Below are 27,047 nucleotides of genomic sequence, written 5' to 3'. Positions count from 1 at the left end.
GAGTGAGTTTAATCAAGCGTTTTCTAAAATCTAATCTAAATGAAATAAATTTACAAAATGTCGATAAAGTGGACTGGTAGTGTGAGTGATTCCGGTATATTACGGAAAAGTGAATTCAAGGAGAAGAAAGAAGAGCTTTTCGTGTTCGGCTACTCGTGCAAATTGTTCAGGGACGATGAAAAAGCCCTGCACATTGATCAAGGCAAACACCTCATACCGTGGATGGGGGATGAAACGTTGAAAATCGACAGGTTCGATCTGTTTTTTACTATAACTGTGGCTAAAAACTATAAAGCGATTGCAATGTGTTGGAAAATACTTAATATTGGAAGATCTTTAAGATTTTCGCAGAGGATTTTGAAGCTGGCGGGTCGAAGATCTCGCAGCAGGCGGCTGCTGCGTCGCATAATGTTATGGTGACACTCTTCAGCGGTATGTATTACTTGCACAGGTATAATTGCGTACGTATTACCCAACGGACAATTATGAAAAAGTTTTGAGGTTATGACATTGTTTTTGTTTTCGTCCTGAAACCTTGATAGGTTTTGGTAGTAACTACATACAGCCGGTAATGATAACTATGTCTGAAACTGTGCTTTATTGTCTCTGTAAATATTGTAATCATTTTCTTGATAATTATCAAAAGTTGCCTTAATACCTTACCCCTTTACAAAATTTCTTGATAAGTATACTTTTAATATAATTTAGGTGAAAAGTAAGCTATTAATTCCTCAATAATAATAAATAGAGAACATCCCTAGTAATAAAAGAACTGCATCACAATTTAAAACCCCGTATAACTTGTATCTCAATGTGGACAGGTATGATGCCCGAGGCGCGCTCCATGATGTGGCGTCGCTGGAGGCGCCGCCGGGCGGCTTCGACTGGCGGGTTGAGCTCAATCGGAACGAGCAGGACGTGGAGCAGCTGTGCGATGAGGAACGCTACCGAGCGCTGCATACTGATGAGGATGAGGAGGAGATGTATAAAGGTGATTATTAGATTGTATTGTACTGTTTTTGAAAAAAAAAACTTATTGTCATCAGTAAAGAAAAAGTTACTGTCACAGTGTTTTTTTATTTATTTTTGTTTATAAAGTATGTCATTTGAAATCATCTTTATCAGTAACCAGATAGTCGGGCTCGTCCACCGAGGGTTCCGTACTTTTTAGTATTTGTTGTTATAGGGGCAACAGAAATACATAATCTGTGAAAATTTCAACTGTCTAACTATCACGAGATACAGCCTGGTGACAGACAGACAGACTGACGGACAGAGGAGTCTTAGTAATAGGGTCCCGTTTTTACCCTTTGGGGAACCCTAGAAACATAGTACATTGCCATATATTTAAGCTGTCAAATTTGTGACCATGTTGTGTGTCTTAATATATTGATATATATTAAGACATATAAAATTATATACATTTTGTCTCCCGCTTATTTAATATTAATTATGGACAAGCCCTAACCGATTCTTTTTTTTCAACAGAGGAAGAATTGAAGCGTCTTCACGCAGCCGGCTACGGACAGGTTGGGTTCAACTACGACACTCCAGCAGCAGCCCCAACCCCGACTACACCTGTGGAAGTCGATGAGCCTTTCGTACCGACCCCATCATACAGGGCTCTGTTTGCTCCTGATATACTATTGGTAAGAATATTTAATATTAAAAAACTACTAAAGTGGGACCATTCCCATTCCGACCATATCTGTCAGGGCCAGCGAGTACTGTTTTAAAGACCTCGAGTGGGAAGCCGAAATGATGGAAAACCATGAGCATACAGAACAACATAGAAATCCATGAAAGAGGCTTAAGTTCAGCAGTGGATGTGAATTTGCTGAAAAGAAGAAAATAACAATATTTAAACACATGTTTAAAAAAAATTGTACACCTTTAGGATAAGCAGAGACTTGGCTATTTTTATGTGCTCCATACCATGTGGTTCCATATTTGTTAATGGTTTTTGTAATTTTTGGTTAATTTTATTGCTTGTAAAAATTGACATGTAAAAGTTGCCCCTGTGGCCTATTTGCTGAATAAATGTTTGATGTTTGTTTAAATGAAAGAGTTGTGTTCAGAGGACACATTAAAAAAGTATAATGCTGAAAACTAAATAGAAACAATGAGTATGAATATAATGCCTAATTTTTAAAACATATTGCAGTTCTGTTTTTGAGTGGATCAACTTTTTTCTATTCTTTTGTCCCTCTTATAGATGACCCATTATAGAAATGGCTTATAAGTCTTATAACTACCACAAAAGTCTTTGGTAAATTTAAATACCATGAAATCAGGGTTTTAAGAGTTGTCTAGGGGAGCATGACCATTGACCATGGCAATTGATATTTGTGGTATTTTCCATAAAAAGGGACCTTATTGTCGATGGCGCTTACGACATTATAAACGATGCTCCGATATAAATACAATGCCGCGCGACGCCGTGCGGCGTAAACGCCATCGACAATAAGGTCCCTTTTTATAGAAAATGCCCCATTTAATCTTTGCAGATTTCTCCATTCGTTGTATCACTTACGAAAATGGGACTTAATCGTGTATAATTAAGTTTTGAGCATATTCTTTTTTTTTTTAGCCTGACTCCCTCAAGCAAAACACAATAATTGAGAAGACAGCAAACTTCATCGCGTCCCAGGGCGCCCAGATGGAGATCCTTATCAAGGCAAAGCAGGGTGACAACCCGCAGTTCAGGTTTCTGGACATGGGGGCGCCACTGCGGCCTTACTACCTCGCCCTGGTTGCTCTTGTGAAGGCTGGGAAGTGGCCGGAGAAAGCCCCAGAAGTGGTTGAAGGTAATCTTAGTGAGACAAGAATCATGACCACCTCCTCCACCGACTTCCAACACCTCTGAAGTTACGGACGTCCATAGGCTATGGTGACTATTTACCATCAGGCGGGCCGTATGCTTGTTTGCCACCGACGTGGTATTAAAAAAAGCTAAGTCATTATTGAAACTTTAATTACAATAAAAAAATCCTTGCATGTTAGTTTCGCAGTAAAAACGAGAATTGAGATTTGAGCCGTTTTTTAATTTGTTATTTAAAGTTTCAATGTAAAATAACTGGTCAAGTGCGAGTCGGACTCGCGCACCGAGGGTTCCGTACTTTTTAGTATTTGTTGTTATAGCGGCAACAGAAATACATCATCTGTGAAAATTACAACTGTCTAGCTATCGCGGTTCATGAGATACAGCCTGGTGACAGACAGACGGACGGACAGACGTACAGCGGAGTCTTAGTAATAGGGTCCCGTTTTTACCCTTTGGGTACGGAACCCTAAAAATGTAAATGGAAAGAATGAGTGGATTTACACACATACTGTAGATAAAAAAGTAATGCCAAAATGGCTCCGACAATTATATGTTTGCAAGATGTTTTGAAGTGTGTTTGGCCTCTTCATATGATACGATACCTTTACTTAAATAATAAAATACATCACTCAAGTTCTGTTTGTATGTAGTTTCATACTCAATGTAGTTGTGAGTTGTTCATTTCAAATTTGCTTTATCTTTAGGGTGATGTTAATAGAGTAAGAAAACAACTGTTTTTTTTTTACAGAAAAACAGCCCGAAACTGATGAATACCTACATCCTAGCTTGGCTTCTACTGTCATTGAATCTGTAAGTACAATGGTAACAATAGAAAAAAACCGGCCAAGTGCGAGACGGACTCGCCCACCGAGGGTTCCGTACTTTTTAGCATTTGTTGTTGTAGCGGCAACAGAAATACATCATCTGTGAAAATTTCAACTGTCTAGCTATCATGGTTCATGAGATACAGCCTGGTGACAGACATACGGACAGCGGAGTCTTAGTAATAGGGTCCCGTTTTTAACCTTTGGATATGGAACCCTAAAAAATATTAGTCGACCATTTTTATTTCAGCTTATATTTATTTTGACAGTTCCATACCATAAAAGTGAAGAGTAACGCTTCTGGCGCACCAGAGTCACAACTCTCTTTATGTAAAAAGATTTACTTCCTTTCGGTCCTTCACGGGATTTCATTCTTAACAGTTCATAGTTCATGTCCGACACAAGCCTAACTTAGTTCAATAAACATTTGTTATTTTCTCAGGCACCATCAATACCAAGCATACACTACCGCCCGTCCGCCGACTGCGATTACACGATGCTGGTCTCCAAGATGCGAGGAGAAGCGACCCTGGACGACATCTACACTCCGGAGCTGGCCCCCGGAGAGGTAGCTCCCCCGGGCACCGAACCCTTGCCTCCGAGAGCCAGGCCTGTGATATCCAGGGCCCCGGTCATGTACACTAGGGAACATGGTAATCAGCATACAGTATCGTCATTGATGTGTCAATGGGATTGGCAATGGGGTTGGCCGGTCGAAATGTTTCGCAGATGGCGCCAGCATAGCTTGCCATATCAATCCCTAGAATTGTGTCAAATTTTTGTTTTTTTAATGCCCTGGATGCCAGCCCTATAAGCCAAATCTCATAGAAAAAGAGGCAAGCTATGATGCCGCCATCTCTGCAAACCTTTGACAGTTGCCAACCCCATTGTAGAAGGTTTTTATAGATGGCGCCAGCTTTTACCTGTCTCTAGTGTTGTTTTATGGGACTTAATTTACTTGTATAATTGTATATAACTGTCGTATTTCAAATGTACCTGTGTGACCTGTAAAATTCTTTTTACCAATAAATAAACTGAACTGAACTTGGCTAAAGGGCATGGTGGCTATACAATAAAATAAAAAAATTGACTCTTCGTAGGAATTACAGGTTAGGGGGAAACCTATGCTGGCGTCATCTGTAAAATAATTCGACCGGCCAACTCCATTTGGATTTAAATCAATGATTACTTTCTCATGGACTAGTAAGTCAAACCTTTTGAGAAGAAGTGCCATTAGCAATATAAAAACATGAAATACAGAAATACAGATTTTATTGGTAAATATAAACATAGTATATTTTACACGTCATAAACTTAACACTATTGAGTATTTAATGAGGGCTAACGCGTATGAATTCGCCGCTAGGGGCGCTAGTGTAGATGGTGGTCTTTTCCATAGTTCGAAATGTCCAATGTCACTTGTCACTTCAATGACTGACAGCTGTTCTTTAGTCTTTTGGACCACCATCAACAGAGGCGCCAACTGGTGAGCAAAAAAACGATAGCCCTCATTATGTCCTTATCATCACTACATAGTATAAAACAAAGTCGCTTCCTGCTGTGGATGAATGTCTGTCCCTATGTATGTTTAGATTTTTAAAACTACGCAACGGATTTTAATGCGGTTTCTTTAATAGATAGAGTGATTCAAGAGGAAGGTTTATATGTATAATACATCAGCATTGCACCCGTGCGAAGCCGGGGCGGGTCGCTAGTTATATATAAGTAACAAACAAGTGACATTATTAGGTATTGATAACCGATTATGTGGATTGCTCGGGTGCAGCCCTACGATTGGTGTCGATGGTCACACTACGTGTGGCGCGTCCCCCACTGCCAGACGAGGATCGCCCGCCATTACGGCGTCGGAGTGTGATTTACCTAAGCTATGCCTGTTTTCCGTGGTTTTATGTATTAAATCCTTTATTTAATGATGTATGGTGTTTTCTCCTCTAATAGTATGTAGCTAGGTAGGTACTAGTACCTGTTTTCAAACGGTGCTGGATCAATTACTTACCGACGCACTCATAAAGTCAGCAATACGATAGTATGCCTGATCTATTAGAAGGGATTTAAGTTTCTTTTTGAATATCGCACCGTAATCATTTTCGCATTTATAATTAATATTGTACACTAATACTACTATATACTATATAATACTATTATATACTAATGTATGGATGAATTCCAGAGTCGCCCCCTCCCGCTGGGGCGCCGCTCGTGCCCCCCGGCCCCCCGCGGCCGCCCCGCGCGCCCGCCCCGCCCGCCCCGCCCGCCCCGCCCGCGCCCCCCGCGCGGCCCGACGGCGCCCGCTCCACCGGCCTCAGCCTCATGAAGAACTACAACACTGACTCCGACAGTGACGCTTCGGGTAACTACATAACATTACCTAAAATCATAGAGTAACTTATACTAGAGCGGTACTGTCATAGTAAATTTTGTAACCCCAGTAAATTCACTGCCATCTGTCGACACACTTTAAAACTAAAAATAAATATTTATAAAAATACCATAGAATGTATTTAAATATAGATAAATGATTTTTTTTATTTGCAATAATTATTTTTATGATTTTGACCCATGTTCTTTCACTGATATGCGTTAAAATTGTTAAATAACAAACGAAACCGTCAACGCCATCTATACGACTGTAGGCCAAAACTAGTAGCGCCCTCTGAACGAGAATCAAATTTTCTTGATTTTCGAGGCACGTTTTTTCCTTAGACTGTATTCATCTATTACGGAGTTATATCTATCTTTGCCTAAAATATACAAATCATATTAGTTTCTAAACTAGACATAAAATATCAAATATATTTTGTTATCAGATTACGACTCGTCCTCATCGGACAGCAAAGACAAACTCCTTATCATAACTCCGCCCGAGGACGTGCAAGTGGTGATCGACAAAATGGCCGCCTACGTCGCGCGGAATGGCGACGAGTTTGCAGAGATCGTGCGCGCCAAAAATGACCCGAGGTATAGCATTCGTTCTTATACGGACCCTCCACTCGGGTATGCGAGTGGGACATCGCTATACTTGCATAGCGCTGTCTCGCTGCAGAAAACCGTATCCCGCAAAAAACTGGACGTCAGTGGGCAAGAGCTCTTACACGCCATATCGGAGTGGGCACTTAAGTGGAGCGTGCAACAGCGATGGCGTCCAAGATCAACGAGTTCAAACATAATATTTCGAGCGTTCTCGGCGCATGATATACAAAATTACTATACGCTTGACACCACACTGCGCGCTTCGTCGAGTGCTCCGCTGTTCGCTAGCCCCTTGACTGAGGTCGTATTCGTAATGTCGCCTGTACACACTCGTCGAGAGCCTCTCACCAAGACTCTCGGTACCGCTCCGATCCAATTGGAGAAGCACGGGACGAGACAAGGAAGAGCGAGACAAGAACGGAGCAGCATGTACACACTCGTTCATCCTGTCTCGGGGTCTCTCGAGTTTTCAAAGGTTTTTGTTTTACAGGTTTACGTTTCTGGAACCAGATCACATCTACCACGCGTATTACACGCGGCTGATGCAGCAGAAGCGAGGAGGGGCGAATGGGACAGGGAAGGAGGAGCCTAAGAGGACCACAGGTTATAAACTTTTCACTATAGAGGGTGCGATGTGGGAATCCAGAAGGATTATAATTATTAAGACTCGTAAAAACGCCCGTCATTTTGAAAACAATCCTGTTCCGTACAACAGACTTCCTTAGACAAATTGGTCCTAAATTATGGTTATGTTTTCAAATGACGGGCGTTTTTCTGAGCCTTGATTATAATTTAGTTAAATTTGCAAGTATGTAAAATTTCTGCTCAATCGGAAATAGAGAAGTGGATCAAATTTAGCTTCCAAGATTTGACCCGCACCAACTGACAGGGCAAGTTAAATTAAATCTTGTAATGAGGTCGCACTCGCGGCACATTCACTAGATCTAGCTAGACGCTTATTAGGGTTTCGTACCCAAAGGGTAAAAACGGGACCCTATTACTAAGACTCCTCTGTCCGTCTGTCTGTCATCAGGCTGAATCTCATGAACCGTGATAGGTAGAAAGTTATAATTTTCACATATGACGATGATTTTCTGTTGCCGCTATAGCAACAAATACTAAAAAGTACGGAACCCTTGGTGGGCGAGTTCGACTCGCACTTGTCCGGTTTTCAAACGTCAAATTCTTGTCCATTTTAGCACCAGTATCATTCTCAATAAAGAAGCTGAAAGAACCCGACCCGATACTCCCAAAACCGGCTCTCCCCTACGAGTCCAGTTCCGATGAGGAGACCGAAAAAACCGAAAAGACCGAAACACCGGAATCGCCTAAACCACAGATTCCCGTCAACCAGATACCGCAGGCGGTGGTGTATAAGATGGAGGCGCAGAAGGCCCCGCAGGAGCCCTCAAAGGCGCCCGTTATGGAGAGGAAGGAAGATATTATTATGCAGCCGGTTTTGGTGCAACCAGAGAGAGTGAGTTAAAATCATTTATTTCAGGCATTCACTACCCATATGTGTTGAAAGTAAAATACAAAATAAAAAAATAAAATTAGTGTTATGAGATGTTTTTGGTGATGGTTAAATATACTATAATTGTCTTAATAGGTAAGCCTTTGGGAATCCAATTGCATGGGCCCCACTACTGACCTAATAGATAGCTATGCCTCTGGCAATCTAGTTTCATGGACGGCCCGTTTCTGATTAGTAGCAAGTTTGGACCAGGGGCCCGTTTATCAAAAGCTTGTAGCTTGTAATACAAGTGGAAGTCCCTTTCTAATCAAAGCTGTCTAAAAGGGACTTCCACTTGTATTACAAGCTACAAGCTTTTGATAAACGGGCCCCAGGGCCCTATCACAAAAAACTTTACAAGGGTACAAGTCGAAAATATTGTAAAGTTGTAGATAATAAAGATAAAGATATAAAAAAAAGATAAAAGATAAGAAGAGAGAAGATTATTCGTGACGATCACAACACAAGTACGAACATGTACAGACAACAACAGCAAGAAAAGAAGAAATCATCAAGTGTGCATCACGAAATAATGTGTTACATGCACAATTATTACATACATATCAAGGGCCGATTGCTGAATAACTTGTAACTAATAATATTAGCGGAAGTCTCTTCCTGATCAAAGGAATTGGAAAGAGACTTCCGCTAATATTATTAACAAAAGATGTCTGTACAATGCATCGCACATTTCTCGCGTCAGCATTTAATATAATGAATGATTGCTGTTTATGCGATTACGCTTTAATTCGATTTATATTTCAGTTTACGTACATACGTGCTCCTAGCTAGTACTCATTATATACCTTGGTTATAAATAAAGACATATACATAAATCAGTGTTTCCATCAAGATATCAATCAACCATCAAGATCAAGAATCATATCAGCTCAGATGTACAACCCGTACAATGTCAAAAAGGGACTTTCACTTGTATTACAAGCTACAAGCTTTTGATAAACGGACCCCAGATCTACAAGTTTTTTTTATACTACGTCGGTGGCAAACAAGCATACGGCCCGCCTGATGTGAAGCAGTCTCCGTAGCCTATGTACGCCTGCAAACTCCAGAGGAGTTACATGCGCGTTGCCGACCCTAACACTCCTCTTCCTCAAGCTCTGGCAACCTTACTCACCGGCAGGAACACAACACTATGAGTAGGGTCTAGTGTTATTTGGCTGCGGTTTTCTGTAAGGTGGAGGTACCTCCCCAGTTGGGCTCTGCTCTAGATCTGGAATGACATCCGCTGTCCTGTGCCCCACCACACAAAGCGAGATGTCATTCACAGTGCCCATACCTCTCTTTTGGACGTAGTTTAAGGACATACCCGGGTCCAACCGGGTTTAATTACAATCTACAAAAAAATCACACAACAACGCGTAATACAAAAACATGGTGCTTATGTGCAAATGTAGATTTAATCCTACAATTTACATATTTAAAAATAAATAATACAAAACTTGTCGCGTATTATGTTTTCTGGTACACAAACTTGTTAAATCTACAATCTTGTAACTTGTCACTTGTAAATTGTAATTGTAATTTTCTTTGATATAGGGCCGGTATTATGTGATACTCCATACCATTTTAACACTAAAGCATAGAATATAACAACGATCCCAACGGATGTTATTATTACATCTATTTAGTTAAAGAAACTTCAGAAACTTGTGCTTGAGAAAGGACATCTAGCCGCGTAGCCAACATGCCAATCGCTTACGCTCCGTAGCGATCGAAACGCAACTGTCACTGTCGCACTAATATGGAAGAGTGATAGAGAGACACAAAGCGTTTCGTTGTCATAGCGTTAGCGATTGTCACCTTGGCTAGGCCGGCTAGGCTCTCCGAAACATGTCGCGCGAGTGACTAAAACAAGTGAGTCTAAACCGTGAAATTATTTAATATTTAATACACGCAAGAAAATACTTTTTTTACCAAAACTTCGGGAGGACAGTACCGAAAATACAGTTCTGGCAAGGCCGAAAAGTATTTTCATTTATCCTTTGTGTTTACCATTTTCTTTTATTTCCAGATCATTCCGAAGCCAGAAATTCCACAGCCACGAAAAGAGAAATCCTTAACCCCTGAACAGAAAATAGAGAAACCAAGAGACAAAGATAGTCCAGTCAAAAGAGACAAGCGGAAACATAGCAAAAGATCCAAATCGGAGAGTAGGGAGAGAAAGAGAGATCGGAGTGTGGACAAGGAGAGGAAAAAAGATAAAGATAGCGGAAAGAAGAATGATGTCGATGAAATTATATCGTTGGAAGACAATGATGATGTTTTGATTGATTTGACTGGAGACTATTCGGATACTAAAAGTAAGTTATCATAAATCTTATAATATTGAAAACACGTGGGATAGGGACGCCAGCACCACAATCTGAGGGTCTATCGCGAAACAAGAAAATCGAAATTTCGTTATCTAACATCTCTGTCACTCTTGCATATTCGAGAGATAAAGAAGCAGATAGCGATTTTTCGTAATTTGTCATATTGTCAAAATGATTATGAACGCCGCTCGGAATTTTATAACTTATCATACAGACACGGATCTGAACGCCGGTCGCCGGACCGAGACAACGCTACGCTATAGTTCGGTTTTTTTAGCATTAGAAAGAAGGTAAGCGATCTTGACGTGTCTTGATGCTAAAAAAACGAGCTATGCGCTATATCGTCAGGTGACAACCAAAATTCACTTATTATCTATATATATATATTACGCGAGGCCGATTTTTGTTCATCCCATCAGATCTACAGTTATGGTTCGATTTTAATAAATTATATGTCATTAGATTCGTCTCATACTACAGATTTGCAATAAGCTTTTAGTTTTTTGATTTTTTCCCGAAAAAGTACTAAAAAGTTAATTTGAAAAAATGTACCACGTGACCTTTGTTCCGACTTGAGATTGAATTGAATTCAAACCTATATCCAATGTATGTAAGGTATCCAATCCATTCAAATATTTGTTTTGAGACTGTAACATGCATACACCACACTAAAAATTATATTAAAATACCATAACATTTTATTATTGTGTTTGACAACATGTCAGACATGTGTCATCCACATCGTACTCATCAAAATGACACATGTTTATTTTATTGTTGCTTTGGCACATAGAAGGTAGGATCCTATAGAAGTAGCGTACCGCGTGCGCCCGTGAGGGACAGAATTTGTAGCCCACCAGGCCACCATAAACCATACAAATCGGTGGGGAAAAGCATCTATATTTACTTCAAAAAGCACGTACGGCGAGGTTTGTTCTTATGAGGATGTTAAATGATGTCGGATCTTTAAGGTAAACGGTCAGCCAATGGGGTTGGCAACTGTCAAAGGTTTGCAGAAATGGCGCCATCATAGCTTGCCCCTTTTTCTATAAGATTTGGCTTAAAGGGCTGGCATCCAGGGCATTAAAAAAACAAAAATTTGACACAATTCTAGGGATTGACAGGGCAAGCTATCTGTTAATTATTTCGACCGGCCAACCCCATTTTCCGCATCGGTCCGCGCCCTTGGTGCAGTGCGGCGTGTGTGCTCGATCGTGTGTAAAAGCCGTAACAGACTACCGCACGGCACCGCGATCTTGGTGCGCCACACCCATAAGTGAGAGCGAGAAAGAGAATATCTCGAAGAGCCGTATTGGTGCGGTCAAAATATCTCTTTCTCGCTCTAACTTATAGCTGCGTCCTTAACGTATGTACAGTGACAACCTTGCACACTATCGATACGTGCGCCGCACCGCACCAAGGCTGCGGTGAGGTGTGGTAGTCTCTAACGGCTTTTAAGATAGTCTGTTAAATACGGCTATAAAGCGGCTAACACATTACCGCACCGCACCAAGGTCATTGTGTGACGCACCCATAAGTAAGAACGAGAAAGCAATATCTCTTTCTCGCTCTTACTTATAGGTGCATCGCACAATGACCGGTGCGGTGCGGTAATGTGTTAGGCGCTTAAGGTGGGCTGCCGTACGCCGAGAGCGAGAAAGAGATATTTTGACGGTACCAATTTCGCGGTCCAGTCGTTGTACATACTTTCAAAAAAGTAAATTAAAAAAAAAACTAAATTAGGTTCAAGGGCCTGGCACTCTTTAAGAGAGAAAGATAGTCTTATTGCGATTCCTATAAGAAGAAAGAGAAAATAGTGCCATGCTTTATCTTTATCACCGACCGGGCATTTTTTCATGGTCGGGTTTGCTATGATGGCATAACCCGACCATGAAAAAATGCCGAATGAAATGGAGGCGATGGCGAAATACCGAAATTTATAAGAGTGAAAGAGAAAAAACCAGCCAAGTGCGAGTCGGACTCGCCCACCGAGGGTTCCGTACTTTTTAGTATTTGTTGTTATAGCGGCAACTTAAATACATCATCTGTGAAAATTCAACTGTCTAGCTCACGGTTCGTGAGATACAGCCTGGTGACAGACAGACGGACAGCGGAGTCTTAGTAATAAGGTCCCGTTATTACCCTTTGGGTACGGAACCCTAAAAAGGATTATGCTGCCATACATGAAACTGTCAATACATGAATATGTCTTTCTCGTACCCCTGGTCGCTCGGTTTCATGTCTATAACTACGTGTATTTATAGGGTCTACCGCGAAAACCGAAATTCGCATATTGCGGGGATCTTTCTCTTTTACTCCAATGGAGGCGTAATTAGAGTGACAGAGAAAGATGCCCGCAATTTAATTGAACTTCGATTTTCGCGGTATAGCCCAGACACGGAATGTTTGTAAAATGTTTGTAAACTTCAGTCTCATGAATAATAGGAAAAAGAGAATTAAATATAAATTATACTCTAGCCCTATGAAATTTTAGGCATGAGAGCCAAATGACAAGAAGGCATCCTATCCACAAAATCTTGATTTACCGTATCATATCGCGGTCGCGTATCATGATTTTTAGTTTAGAAAGATGCGAAAAGATTTTGCATCAAAACTAACGATCACAAAACATGCTGGTAGGTGCTACGCGACCGAAATATAATACGCTAAAATATTACAAACGTGTCGCCATTTTATAAGAAACTAGCTTTTGCCCGCGACTTCGTCTGCGTGGAATTAGTAATTTGGGTATCTTAATTCTTAAACAAATCTGCTTTTTAATCCATCCTTTTTTCACCCCCAAATTGGTCCACACTATACATTTCCACCCCATTTTTTACACCCTTAAGGGATGATTTATTGATAGTGACAGCCAGTGATTCATCTGAAGACGTCACATTTCCTGATTTCATTAAGCGTTCAGTCTTAGGCTGCCTGTCCACAGGAGCGGAGCGAGGTGGCGGAGCGATGAGCGAGGAAAAATCTCCGCTCTGAAATTTTAATGAAATTCTATTGCTGGATTTTTTCCCGCTTCCCGCTCCGCTCCAGTGGACAGGCAACCTAACTTTTAGAACCATCTCTCTCTCTCTAGTTATATTTAATAGCCATAGTTAAACCATATTAATACCAAAATAAGGTAGATTTTTGTTTATTTATTTTTTATTAATTAGTGAGTTTTCAATTCAATTTCAATTTATTTGTATCAGACATAATTAGTCCATAGACATGTTAGTAACAAACAAAACTTATTTTCTACGTTAGCAACTTACAGACTACTTACAATATGTTATATACAGTGCCTCTTGACTCCATGTGAATGGAATTCCAGTGTCGCCAGACTGCACTAGCCGGGCACTGTGACACCAGATTCAGGAGTCTGTTGGCCTGGTACCCTCCTGCATGCGGCGCATCAGGGAAGCGGTTCTCTTGCGTATTATTGATATAAAGCTGTCCACGCGTGCCTCGGCGAACATACCTGTGCCCTGTTTATCAAAAGCTTGTAGCTTGTAATACAAGCGGAACTCGACAGCTTTTGTTAGAAAGGGACTTCCACTTGTATTACAAGCTACAAGCTTTCGATAAACAGGGCACTGATGCGCTACAAAAGCGTGGTAGCCCCAACAGTAACCTGAATCCGTTGTTATACTGGACGCGCAGAGCATTAAATGTTTTCTTAGTATCAGTCAGTCCACAGGGTGCACCTAACACGTGGTGTTTTGGTTGTCACCTAACTATATATAACGAAGTCCCGCGAAGCGGCGTGCGTATTCGCATCCAGCGTGAATACCGCCACTGTTTGAGAGGGACCCAACACTATACTTGCTGCAAAACTATGTGGCGAGTCAGGTCATAATGCCATCGCTTTCACTCTTGGTTGGTGTCAACAAGCGTAAAGGAGATAGCATTATGATCTCAATAAATAATTTCACGGTTTAGACTCACTTGTCTACTTGTGTTGTTGTTATTTATTGTTAGTATGTCTCACAACAGTTTAAATTCGATTATTATGATTTTAGTCGCCAGTTGGTATTACGGCAAGTATAGCGTCTCCCAAGCGTCGGCGTCTAGTCAACTCTATGGCTGCTGCTCGACACAACGTTGGCGCAACTGCGCAGCGACGCCATTTTCCATAGCGCTGGCTAGACGCCGCCGCTCATAAGACGCTAGTGTGGGGTGGTCCTTAATGTGAATTACCGATTGTAGTGGAGGTGGAAGGGTCGGCGGGGCGGGAAAAGCAGCTATCCCGACGCGCGCGCGCCGCCGAGTTCCTGCGCCGCGTCGGCGTCGACCCCGCGCACCCCGCCGCCGCCGCCGCGCTGCCCGCCTCCTCGCTCGCCAGCGCCATGGTAACTACTACTGTTAGTGCTGTTAGTGGAGGTGGAGCTGGAGCGACACAAGCAGCGGTCCCTCGCCGAGCTCCTGCGCCGCGTCGGCGTCGACCCCGCGCACCCCGCCGCCGCCGCCGCGCTGCCCGCCTCCTCGCTCGCCAGCGCCATGGTAACTACTACTGTTAGTGCTGTTAGTGGAGGTGGAGCTGGAGCGACACAAGCAGCGGTCCCTCGCCGAGCTCCTGCGCCGCGTCGGCGTCGACCCCGCGCACCCCGCCGCCGCCGCCGCGCTGCCCGCCTCCTCGCTCGCCAGCGCCATGGTAACTACTACTGTTAGTGCTGTTAGTGGAGGTGGAGCTGGAGCGACACAAGCAGCGGTCCCTCGCCGAGCTCCTGCGCCGCGTCGGCGTCGACCCCGCGCACCCCGCCGCCGCCGCCGCGCTGCCCGCCTCCTCGCTCGCCAGCGCCATGGTAACTACTACTGTTAGTGCTGTTAGTGGAGGTGGAGCTGGAGCGACACAAGCAGCGGTCCCTCGCCGAGTTCCTGCGCCGCGTCGGCGTCGACCCCGCGCACCCCGCCGCCGCCGCCGCGCTGCCCGCCTCCTCGCTCGCCAGCGCCATGGTAACTACTACTGTTAGTGCTGTTAGTGGAGGTGGAAGGCTGAAGCCACACAAGCAGCGGTCCCTCGCCGAGTTCCTGCGCCGCGTCGGCGTCGACCCCGCGCACCCCGCCGCCGCCGCCGCGCTGCCCGCCTCCTCGCTCGCCAGCGCCATGGTAACTACTACTGTTAGTGCTGTTAGTGGAGGTGGAAGGCTGAAGCCACACAAGCAGCGGTCCCTCGCCGAGTTCCTGCGCCGCGTCGGCGTCGACCCCGCGCACCCCGCCGCCGCCGCCGCGCTGCCCGCCTCCTCGCTCGCCAGCGCCATGGTAACTACTACTGTTAGTGCTGTTAGTGGAGGTGGAAGGCTGAAGCCACACAAGCAGCGGTCCCTCGCCGAGTTCCTGCGCCGCGTCGGCGTCGACCCCGCGCACCCCGCCGCCGCCGCCGCGCTGCCCGCCTCCTCGCTCGCCAGCGCCATGGTAACTACTACTGTTAGTGCTGTTAGTGGAGGTGGAAGGCTGAAGCCACACAAGCAGCGGTCCCTCGCCGAGTTCCTGCGCCGCGTCGGCGTCGACCCCGCGCACCCCGCCGCCGCCGCCGCGCTGCCCGCCTCCTCGCTCGCCAGCGCCATGGTAACTACTACTGTTAGTGCTGTTAGTGGAGGTGGAAGGCTGAAGCCACACAAGCAGCGGTCCCTCGCCGAGTTCCTGCGCCGCGTCGGCGTCGACCCCGCGCACCCCGCCGCCGCCGCCGCGCTGCCCGCCTCCTCGCTCGCCAGCGCCATGGTAACTACTACTGTTAGTGCTGTTAGTGGAGGTGGAAGGCTGAAGCCACACAAGCAGCGGTCCCTCGCCGAGTTCCTGCGCCGCGTCGGCGTCGACCCCGCGCACCCCGCCGCCGCCGCCGCGCTGCCCGCCTCCTCGCTCGCCAGCGCCATGGTAACTACTACTGTTAGTGCTGTTAGTGGAGGTGGAGCTGGAGCGACACAAGCAGCGGTCCCTCGCCGAGTTCCTGCGCCGCGTCGGCGTCGACCCCGCGCACCCCGCCGCCGCCGCCGCGCTGCCCGCCTCCTCGCTCGCCAGCGCCATGGTAACTACTACTGTTAGTGCTGTTAGTGGAGGTGGAAGGCTGAAGCCACACAAGCAGCGGTCCCTCGCCGAGTTCCTGCGCCGCGTCGGCGTCGACCCCGCGCACCCCGCCGCCGCCGCCGCGCTGCCCGCCTCCTCGCTCGCCAGCGCCATGGTAACTACTACTGTTAGTGCTGTTAGTGGAGGTGGAAGGCTGAAGCCACACAAGCAGCGGTCCCTCGCCGAGTTCCTGCGCCGCGTCGGCGTCGACCCCGCGCACCCCGCCGCCGCCGCCGCGCTGCCCGCCTCCTCGCTCGCCAGCGCCATGGTAACTACTACTGTTAGTGCTGTTAGTGGAGGTGGAAGGCTGAAGCCACACAAGCAGCGGTCCCTCGCCGAGTTCCTGCGCCGCGTCGGCGTCGACCCCGCGCACCCCGCCGCCGCCGCCGCGCTGCCCGCCTCCTCGCTCGCCAGCGCCATGGTAACTACTACTGTTAGTGCTGTTAGTGGAGGTGGAAGGCTGAAGCCACACAAGCAGCGGTCCCTCGCCGAGTTCCTGCGCCGCGTCGGCGTCGACCCCGCGCACCCCGCCGCCGCCGCCGCGCTGCCCGCCTCCTCGCTCGCCAGCGCCATGGTAACTACTACTGTTAGTGCTGTTAGTGGAGGTGGAAGGCTGAAGCCACACAAGCAGCGGTCCCTCGCCGAGTTCCTGCGCCGCGTCGGCGTCGACCCCGCGCACCCCGCCGCCGCCGCCGCGCTGCCCGCCTCCTCGCTCGCCAGCGCCATGGTAACTACTACTGTTAGTGCTGTTAGTGGAGGTGGAAGGCTGAAGCCACACAAGCAGCGGTCCCTCGCCGAGTTCCTGCGCCGCGTCGGCGTCGACCCCGCGCACCCCGCCGCCGCCGCCGCGCTGCCCGCCTCCTCGCTCGCCAGCGCCATGGTAACTACTACTGTTAGTGCTGTTAGTGGAGGTGGAGCTGGAGCGACACAAGCAGCGGTCCCTCGCCGAGCTCCTGCGCCGCGTCGGCGTCGACCCCGCGCACCCCGCCGCCGCCGCCGCGCTGCCCGCCTCCTCGCTCGCCAGCGCCATGGTAACTACTACTGTTAGTGCTGTTAGTGGAGGTGGAGCTGGAGCGACACAAGCAGCGGTCCCTCGCCGAGTTCCTGCGCCGCGTCGGCGTCGACCCCGCGCACCCCGCCGCCGCCGCCGCGCTGCCCGCCTCCTCGCTCGCCAGCGCCATGGTAACTACTACTGTTAGTGCTGTTAGTGGAGGTGGAAGGCTGAAGCCACACAAGCAGCGGTCCCTCGCCGAGTTCCTGCGCCGCGTCGGCGTCGACCCCGCGCACCCCGCCGCCGCCGCCGCGCTGCCCGCCTCCTCGCTCGCCAGCGCCATGGTAACTACTACTGTTAGTGCTGTTAGTGGAGGTGGAAGGCTGAAGCCACACAAGCAGCGGTCCCTCGCCGAGTTCCTGCGCCGCGTCGGCGTCGACCCCGCGCACCCCGCCGCCGCCGCCGCGCTGCCCGCCTCCTCGCTCGCCAGCGCCATGGTAACTACTACTGTTAGTGCTGTTAGTGGAGGTGGAAGGCTGAAGCCACACAAGCAGCGGTCCCTCGCCGAGTTCCTGCGCCGCGTCGGCGTCGACCCCGCGCACCCCGCCGCCGCCGCCGCGCTGCCCGCCTCCTCGCTCGCCAGCGCCATGGTAACTACTACTGTTAGTGCTGTTAGTGGAGGTGGAAGGCTGAAGCCACACAAGCAGCGGTCCCTCGCCGAGTTCCTGCGCCGCGTCGGCGTCGACCCCGCGCACCCCGCCGCCGCCGCCGCGCTGCCCGCCTCCTCGCTCGCCAGCGCCATGGTAACTACTACTGTTAGTGCTGTTAGTGGAGGTGGAAGGCTGAAGCCACACAAGCAGCGGTCCCTCGCCGAGTTCCTGCGCCGCGTCGGCGTCGACCCCGCGCACCCCGCCGCCGCCGCCGCGCTGCCCGCCTCCTCGCTCGCCAGCGCCATGGTAACTACTACTGTTAGTGCTGTTAGTGGAGGTGGAAGGCTGAAGCCACACAAGCAGCGGTCCCTCGCCGAGTTCCTGCGCCGCGTCGGCGTCGACCCCGCGCACCCCGCCGCCGCCGCCGCGCTGCCCGCCTCCTCGCTCGCCAGCGCCATGGTAACTACTACTGTTAGTGCTGTTAGTGGAGGTGGAGCTGGAGCGACACAAGCAGCGGTCCCTCGCCGAGTTCCTGCGCCGCGTCGGCGTCGACCCCGCGCACCCCGCCGCCGCCGCCGCGCTGCCCGCCTCCTCGCTCGCCAGCGCCATGGTAACTACTACTGTTAGTGCTGTTAGTGGAGGTGGAAGGCTGAAGCCACACAAGCAGCGGTCCCTCGCCGAGTTCCTGCGCCGCGTCGGCGTCGACCCCGCGCACCCCGCCGCCGCCGCCGCGCTGCCCGCCTCCTCGCTCGCCAGCGCCATGGTAACTACTACTGTTAGTGCTGTTAGTGGAGGTGGAAGGCTGAAGCCACACAAGCAGCGGTCCCTCGCCGAGTTCCTGCGCCGCGTCGGCGTCGACCCCGCGCACCCCGCCGCCGCCGCCGCGCTGCCCGCCTCCTCGCTCGCCAGCGCCATGGTAACTACTACTGTTAGTGCTGTTAGTGGAGGTGGAAGGCTGAAGCCACACAAGCAGCGGTCCCTCGCCGAGTTCCTGCGCCGCGTCGGCGTCGACCCCGCGCACCCCGCCGCCGCCGCCGCGCTGCCCGCCTCCTCGCTCGCCAGCGCCATGGTAACTACTACTGTTAGTGCTGTTAGTGGAGGTGGAAGGCTGAAGCCACACAAGCAGCGGTCCCTCGCCGAGTTCCTGCGCCGCGTCGGCGTCGACCCCGCGCACCCCGCCGCCGCCGCCGCGCTGCCCGCCTCCTCGCTCGCCAGCGCCATGGTAACTACTACTGTTAGTGCTGTTAGTGGAGGTGGAAGGCTGAAGCCACACAAGCAGCGGTCCCTCGCCGAGTTCCTGCGCCGCGTCGGCGTCGACCCCGCGCACCCCGCCGCCGCCGCCGCGCTGCCCGCCTCCTCGCTCGCCAGCGCCATGGTAACTACTACTGTTAGTGCTGTTAGTGGAGGTGGAAGGCTGAAGCCACACAAGCAGCGGTCCCTCGCCGAGTTCCTGCGCCGCGTCGGCGTCGACCCCGCGCACCCCGCCGCCGCCGCCGCGCTGCCCGCCTCCTCGCTCGCCAGCGCCATGGTAACTACTACTGTTAGTGCTGTTAGTGGAGGTGGAGCTGGAGCGACACAAGCAGCGGTCCCTCGCCGAGCTCCTGCGCCGCGTCGGCGTCGACCCCGCGCACCCCGCCGCCGCCGCCGCGCTGCCCGCCTCCTCGCTCGCCAGCGCCATGGTAACTACTACTGTTAGTGCTGTTAGTGGAGGTGGAAGGCTGAAGCCACACAAGCAGCGGTCCCTCGCCGAGTTCCTGCGCCGCGTCGGCGTCGACCCCGCGCACCCCGCCGCCGCCGCCGCGCTGCCCGCCTCCTCGCTCGCCAGCGCCATGGTAACTACTACTGTTAGTGCTGTTAGTGGAGGTGGAAGGCTGGAGCCACACAAGCAGCGGTCCCTCGCCGAGTTCCTGCGCCGCGTCGGCGTCGACCCCGCGCACCCCGCCGCCGCCGCCGCGCTGCCCGCCTCCTCGCTCGCCAGCGCCATGGTAACTACTACTGTTAGTGCTGTTAGTGGAGGTGTAAGGCTGGAGCGACACAAGCAGCGGTCCCTCGCCGAGCTCCTGCGCCGCGTCGGCGTCGACCCCGCGCACCCCGCCGCCGCCGCGCAAAAAAATCACGTTTGGGAGGCCCACTTAAATATTTATTTTATTCCGTTTTTAGTATTAGTTGTTATAGCGGCAACAGAAATACATCATCCGTGAAAATTTCAACTGTCTAGCTATCACGGTTCATTAGATACAACCTGGTGACGGACTGACAGACAGACGGACGGACAGCGGAGTCTTATCAATAGGGTCCCGTTTTTACCCTTTGGGTACGGAACGTCACTATAAAAATACTGATAACAGTGTTATTATGTACTCTTATGTCCTTAAGCCTCCCCTTGTAACGTCTGTTCTCGAAGTTTTCAAACCTATATTCATATCATATCATATCATTTATTCCATTGTAATCATGTTCATTTGTACATACTGGTCTTACATATTGGTCAAGTAGGTACATGATACCCTGCTAGGGTGTACAATATTGGATCTTAAACTACTTATTTTGAACTTATACCTAGTTTTGATTTCTTATATAAACTTTTAAATAAAATATTATATGATTGTTGAATAAAATGCTGTTGTTGCTTTTAGGTGGACACGCTGGAATCCCTTCGAAAAAAGAAAGAAGAGGAGGAGGAAAAACGACGCCGTCGTGAGAAGAAACGGCACCGCTCCAAATATGGTACGGTCAAGGGCCTAGCTGACACTCTTTGATAGAGAAAGATAGTCTTATTGCGATTCCTATAAGAGGAAAGAGAAAATAGTGCCATGCTTTGTCCTTATCACCGACCGGGTAGCATCATAGGAGGCGATGCGAAATTTTTAAGAGTGAAAGAGGAAAAACCCTATGCTGCCCAAATTTTATATGAATATTCTTTCTCTTACCCCCGGTCGCTCGGTGGTGCGTCTATAACTACTTGTATATACTATGTCTAATGGCACGGTATAATATAAATATTATACTTATAAAATCAGACCCCGTAACAACAAAACTTGACAAACAACATATCTACCACTGACGTAAAAATTTCGTAATGGGGTTGGCCGGTCGAAATAATTAGCAGATGGCGCCAGCATAGCTTGCCCTGTCACTACCTAGAATTGTGCCAAATTTTTGTTTTTTTAATGCCCTAGATGCCAGCCCTTTAAGCCAAATCTCATAGAAAAAGGGGCAAGCTATGATGGCGCCATCTCTGCAAACCTTTGACAGTTGCCAACCCCATTTCACATGCAGGATTTTTTAATCACTGCCAGTAATTTAAATTTAGTTTTTAGCTAAAATTTTAAGGGGATCCCATTATTATTTTAATTATTATTTTAATTATTTACAAGAACGGTTTACACCAATTACACTTGCAATTTACGTAATATTAACACACTTATACAAAAGTAACCGTGCAAAAATTATTCATCATTCACTCGCCCATGCCCCAATGATCTTCGATCTGAATCCCTTAGTTTTCTAATGTTTTTTTGTAGCTTATCATATTAACAGCAACGGCTTTAAGCAACATAGTATCCCATATTTACTTCAAAGTATTATTTTAGAGATATTTGGCATCAAAGTTGAACAATTTTAGGCCAAAAAAACTGGTTCTCTGGCCGTAACTTTTGTGTTAAAGACGTGTGTCAAAGACGAACCCAAATATGTAGATTTCGTATATGTAAGATCTTTCACGGCAATCGATAAACGGAAAGTATTTTTTTAGACAATGTTTAAAAAAATCATAAATAAATAAGTATGCATTTCTTTCAAAATTCGGTAGACAAAAATAGAGATAAAAAATTGAAGAACCGATAGCTTGTCTTATAATTCTATATGTAGTGCAAAAGTAGGAGATACGATTCAAAATTGGTCAAAAATCGATGAAAACCTCGTGTAGCCCCTTAATGTTTACGTTTATAGGTTCTTAGCTATAGCGTGTAGAACTTATAATGACAAATTTTCTGATATAGATATATTTCATTTATCATTACAACAATTTGTTTCTGCAATAAAAACTACAGCTAATAATAATAATAAAATCCATTAGTAATTATATTATCATCATACTAGCCAACGTTTAAATGCTGTTTTTTTTTTTTTAATTAAGTTTTCCATGTTGTAAATTGTATTAATGTTAAATTAAGTTTAAATTGTATTAATGTTAGTTTCTAAGCAACATAATTGTTATCATTCATTAGTGGAAACTGTGTGGCTTGTGAATGTGTTGTCTGATTTACTATGTGTGTTGCTTTTGCCTGTTTATTTCCCAAAGGTTTAATAAATAAATAAATAAATTATGTAACGTTTGCCTATTTTTTTTTTCTTCAGATAACGACGACGACGAAAAGGCGCATCGGAAGAAGCGCAGAAAATATAGGTAAGGCTAAATTTTGAGCGTCGTTCTGTATTCGTTTCGGTGCAGACAATCATGAATAACTAAGAGAATGTTGGGTATTCCGAAAATCACTCATATTTCCATAATATTACAGTTTATTTTTCGGAATTATTACGATTTTTGAAATACAACTATGATAACGGATTATAACGCGTATATTGAATTTATAATACATCCCGACGTTTTGAATTCTTGACAGCGTTCGTGGTCAACGGGTGACTGAAGAAAAACTACAAAGTGCAAAGATACCGACTTACAAAAAATAATGAACCATCCATAGACTATAAACTTTAAGGCTGGTTGTACATGCAAAATCGGTTCATAAGGCTAGTTATACAATACAACTATTTTCGAGTAAAGATATATATAACACGATAAAGCTACACCGGCTCCAACCCTACACCTCGGACCCGAGAAGACATTTTCATATAAGATATTTTCATTTTCATTAGATTTTCATAGTTTTATTTCATGAGTAACTATCGCGGTAACCGAAGACAATATTAGTACGATTTTGTTACGATAACTTATTCATCTTGCTATTTGTTTCAGATCTTCTGAAGAAAATGATGAATCAGATATAGATAGGTAAGTTTTCATCAAAAAGTTCTAAGAGTCGGTCTAATACATTTGCTAAATTTTATTGTATGAGAAGTTTCATAATTTTCGGTTGAATGACGTTGATCACTCCATATACTAATCTATGGATCACTCCGTCTTTTGTGGTTGGTGCACCTGATCTTTTTTTTTTTTGTATTAGCGGTTCCCGCGCCTCAGCTTTTTCATGGGATACATATCCAAAAACAATGTAGCCTGTATTTACATGCAAAATTACATAATATATCGTTTCAGCAGAAAAGGTTAACATACAGACATATTATTTCCGCACAGACATAGCATATAGGCATAGTATGGAGGGTGGGCGATGGCAATTTCGGCATTACCATTATGACTTTAATAAATTACTTTTTCTCTTTATTCCAGTTCTAAAAAGAAGAAGCGTAAAAAGGACAAGAAAACCAAGAACAAGAAGAAGAAAAAGCGAGAAGTAGAGGATGAGGTAGTCCACGAGCTACCCCCGAACATCGACTTATCCAACACTCTGAAAGTACTGCGCACCACTTCCCCGACTAAAGAACTATGCCAAAATCTAGAAACACAGACTCAGCGGCAAACATCTGATGAAGAACGGCACAGAAGGAAAAAGAACGAATCTTCCAGCGAAGACGAACGGTATAGAAGGAAAAAGAAAATTGACAAAGAATCTTCTGGTGACGAGGAAAAAGTGTATAAGAGGAAAGAAGAAAGTGAACAGAAGGAACATAGAAGGATAAAGAAGAAGAAGGAAGATAGGGAGTACAGTGAGGGGGAGTGGTCGAGCGATAGCGAAGAGGACTCGGCCTCGAGTATTAGTAAAGACGACTAGGTATGGTGTTAGTTACATTTTAGTACTTTTATTTAACTAAGTAAGTACTTATATAATGTATGGTAGGCCGGTAGAGGTTGGGTCTTTGAACGTACCAAAATCCTAACCTTTTTATTACTTAAACTCGTAACACTTATCCGTGCCGAATTAAGCCAGCGCGGGGCCTGTCTGTAGCAAATTCTATAATGGGGCCCATGGATTGTTTTAATTTTGTCAGACGAAGTGAACGAAGTGAAACTTAGGTTTTTTACGGCCACAACAACAGTACGGTAACACTAATTTCACGGTTTAACTCACGTGTTTTTAGTAACTCGAGCGACATGTGAGTGAAACCGTAAAATTAACTTAATTTTATTGTGTCACGATAGTTTCAATTCGAGTACGGTAACGCAGTGGATGCTTTTTTCGGGAATTCCGTGATCATTATCTGTTATTAGTTCACAAGAGTAGCCGTGCCAGTTGTATATGACTTATGTGATACCACTAATATACTTTTCTGTTATTTTCAGATTATATATTAATATTACTAGTAAAAATATCTGTAAGTATACAATAAAAGACATATTTCATTCAATTCGTGCTAACATTATGTTTTATGTTAGATACTGTACACTATTGCACGTACCTAAACGAACACTAATCATTATCATGCGTATGTTTCATAAATTAGACAATTTATTTTTCAACAACATTTAAGGAATCTAATGGTACCGTAAACTGGGTTACTTTGATTCGTGGGGTAACATTGATCATCGAATTTTTAATTATAAGGAATTCCTTTCTGAACGCTTTCATCATCTATTTCAGTTAAGCATCATGAAATGTTTAAGTTCGCGTTCAAAAATCAACTCCCTATTCCTAAATCGATGATCAATGTTACCCCGCGAATCAAAGTAACCCCATTTTACGGTACCATTTCTTTCAACTTGGCAAGTTGAATATACTTAAATTTTTAAAGTTTGAGCTCGTTTTTTTATAAATTCATTTTAATGTGATAAATTGCTCATTTTCTATCTATTCAACTAGAATTAGTTATAATATTTAACATGTATCATCCTATTCCGATTATCTCACTTGCCTTAGGGTAGTATTCCATCTGTCCAATGTGTATTTGTGTCTCACATTTTGCTTAGTGAGAGAGTGAGACGCAATGCGCATTGGACCAAGAAATTGGACAGGGTGGAATACCAACCTAAATATGTATTACTAATGTATCAGTGTCTTATTTCATTGGTAGTTAGACCATTTGTAACTAAATAAAGTACAAGTCATTATAACCTTTACGGTATTGTAACAGTGTTCATTTTCGCTGCTGTTATAGTGTAAAGATAAATACATATGCCTTGTTTATTATGTAAAATATATTTATAATAAAGTAGTTTAATAACTGTAAGTTGTTTGTTTGATTTATAACCCTCGGTTTAAAGTACCTAAGGACGCTAAGGGATCGTTCAAATATTACGTAACGTAATTTTCGAAGATTTTTCTCACCTTTCGGTTTTGTAGTAAGTTTCTATATATATATATATATATATATATATATATATTTGTGGTATTTTCTATAAAAAGGGACCTTTTTGTCGATGGCGCTTACGCCATTATAAACGATGCTCCGATATAAATACAATACCGCGCGACGCTGTGCGGCGTAAGCGCCATCGACAATAAGGTCCCTTTTTATAGAAAATACCACATTTATTTATTCTTTGGTTAAACCATGTTTTACAGTGTCGTGACAAACGTGATGGACAGATATACATTTTACTATTCGCTTAACGACTTATACATAGTGTATATTTAAGTAGAATGATTAATTATTATGGTGCTAATTATTATTTCAAGTCCGTCTATTACAATTTTTCTATTGTAACTTAAAAATTGTGATAACTAAAAGCGTAGTCATCGTCATCAGCCTACTCATTGAAAACGTCACCCACGGGTTTAACCCTCGTGAAACACTCGCAACGCTCAAGCTCAACATTCCAGATTTCGCTTACTCGCTACGCTCGCGGTTCAATTTTTGGAATATTTCCCTTCGTCTTTACCATTAGGGCACACAGGGCCTGTGCCCTGGGACCCCTATCCTCAGGGGGCCCCGAAGGACAGACAGTAACAGTATATTTGATTACCCATAATAAATAGATCATAGTAGAAAAATGTTACTCCACCGACAAGAGAATAACTCTTAAGTTAATGATGATGATGAGAAAAATGTTAGTATACTTAATTCGCTTTCTTTACTTTCCAAAAAGGCCCCAAATTCTTGAGTGCCCCCTAGTAAAATGAAGCTTAGGTTTAATGGGGTTGGCCCGTCGATGTATTTTACAGATGGCGCCAGCATTAGGTCTTACCTGTCAGCCCTACGAGTGTCAAATTCTTATTTTTTTGGGAATTTTATGGCCTGGATGCTCTTTAAGCCAAATCTCATAGAAAAAAACTAGAGATAGATAAAACATGTGCTGCCGCCATCTCTTATAACCAGGGATGTTGCGGATACCGATTTTTTGACATCCGCGGATGCGGATGCGGATTTTTGAAGGCTCACATCCGCGGATGCGGATGCGGATGTCGAGATTAGGCACATAAAAAACGTCAGATATTACACTTGAGTAATTTTTATTCAAAAAAAAAACGAGACTTAGTCTTTGATAAGATTATAGGTGCCCCACAATCGCATTACTACACTAAAGTCCAAATAAATCAAACTTCACTTCTTTTCGCTGTCCGTCATAGGCTAAAGTGCTAGATCGACGAATCAGAAAAACGAAACGAGATTCCTATTGGCTAATGACGAAATTACCTAGTACTTACGCCGCCGCTAAGACGTTCCTGTACCTACCTGTTCCACATCCGCATCCGCATTAAGCTCCGCATCGATTTTATGCGGATGCGGATGCGAATATTCGCAACATCCCTGCCTTTAACAGTTGCCACAACCCCATTCTCCGTTTAAAATATACACGCTGTAGTTTGCTGACGCAAAACTATTCGCTAAAAGATTCTGTCATGTCA

The 27,047-nt window shown here is 45.8% G+C and overlaps 1 protein-coding gene across 1 annotated transcript; it reads left to right on the top strand.

The window, feature by feature from the left end:
* Window positions 1-24,442, top strand: LOC134750229 (protein suppressor of white apricot). The gene is made up of 16 exons (XM_063685374.1): window positions 1-251; window positions 822-991; window positions 1,489-1,649; window positions 2,591-2,807; window positions 3,573-3,634; window positions 4,091-4,301; window positions 5,840-6,019; window positions 6,477-6,627; window positions 7,130-7,242; window positions 7,839-8,116; window positions 10,185-10,473; window positions 14,689-14,831; window positions 20,820-20,910; window positions 22,543-22,591; window positions 23,162-23,197; window positions 23,594-24,442. The coding sequence occupies exons 1-16, from the start codon at window positions 58-60 to the stop codon at window positions 24,033-24,035; spliced, it is 2,787 nt and encodes a 928-aa protein (XP_063541444.1). The 5' UTR covers window positions 1-57; the 3' UTR covers window positions 24,036-24,442.
* Window positions 24,443-27,047: the final 2,605 nt, after the last annotated feature.

Source organism: Cydia strobilella, chromosome 19, assembly GCF_947568885.1.
Source record: "Cydia strobilella chromosome 19, ilCydStro3.1, whole genome shotgun sequence".
NCBI classification, from domain to species: domain Eukaryota; kingdom Metazoa; phylum Arthropoda; class Insecta; order Lepidoptera; family Tortricidae; genus Cydia; species Cydia strobilella.
Note: the sequence above shows the minus strand (reverse complement) of the source record. Positions and strands in the feature narration are given on the sequence as shown.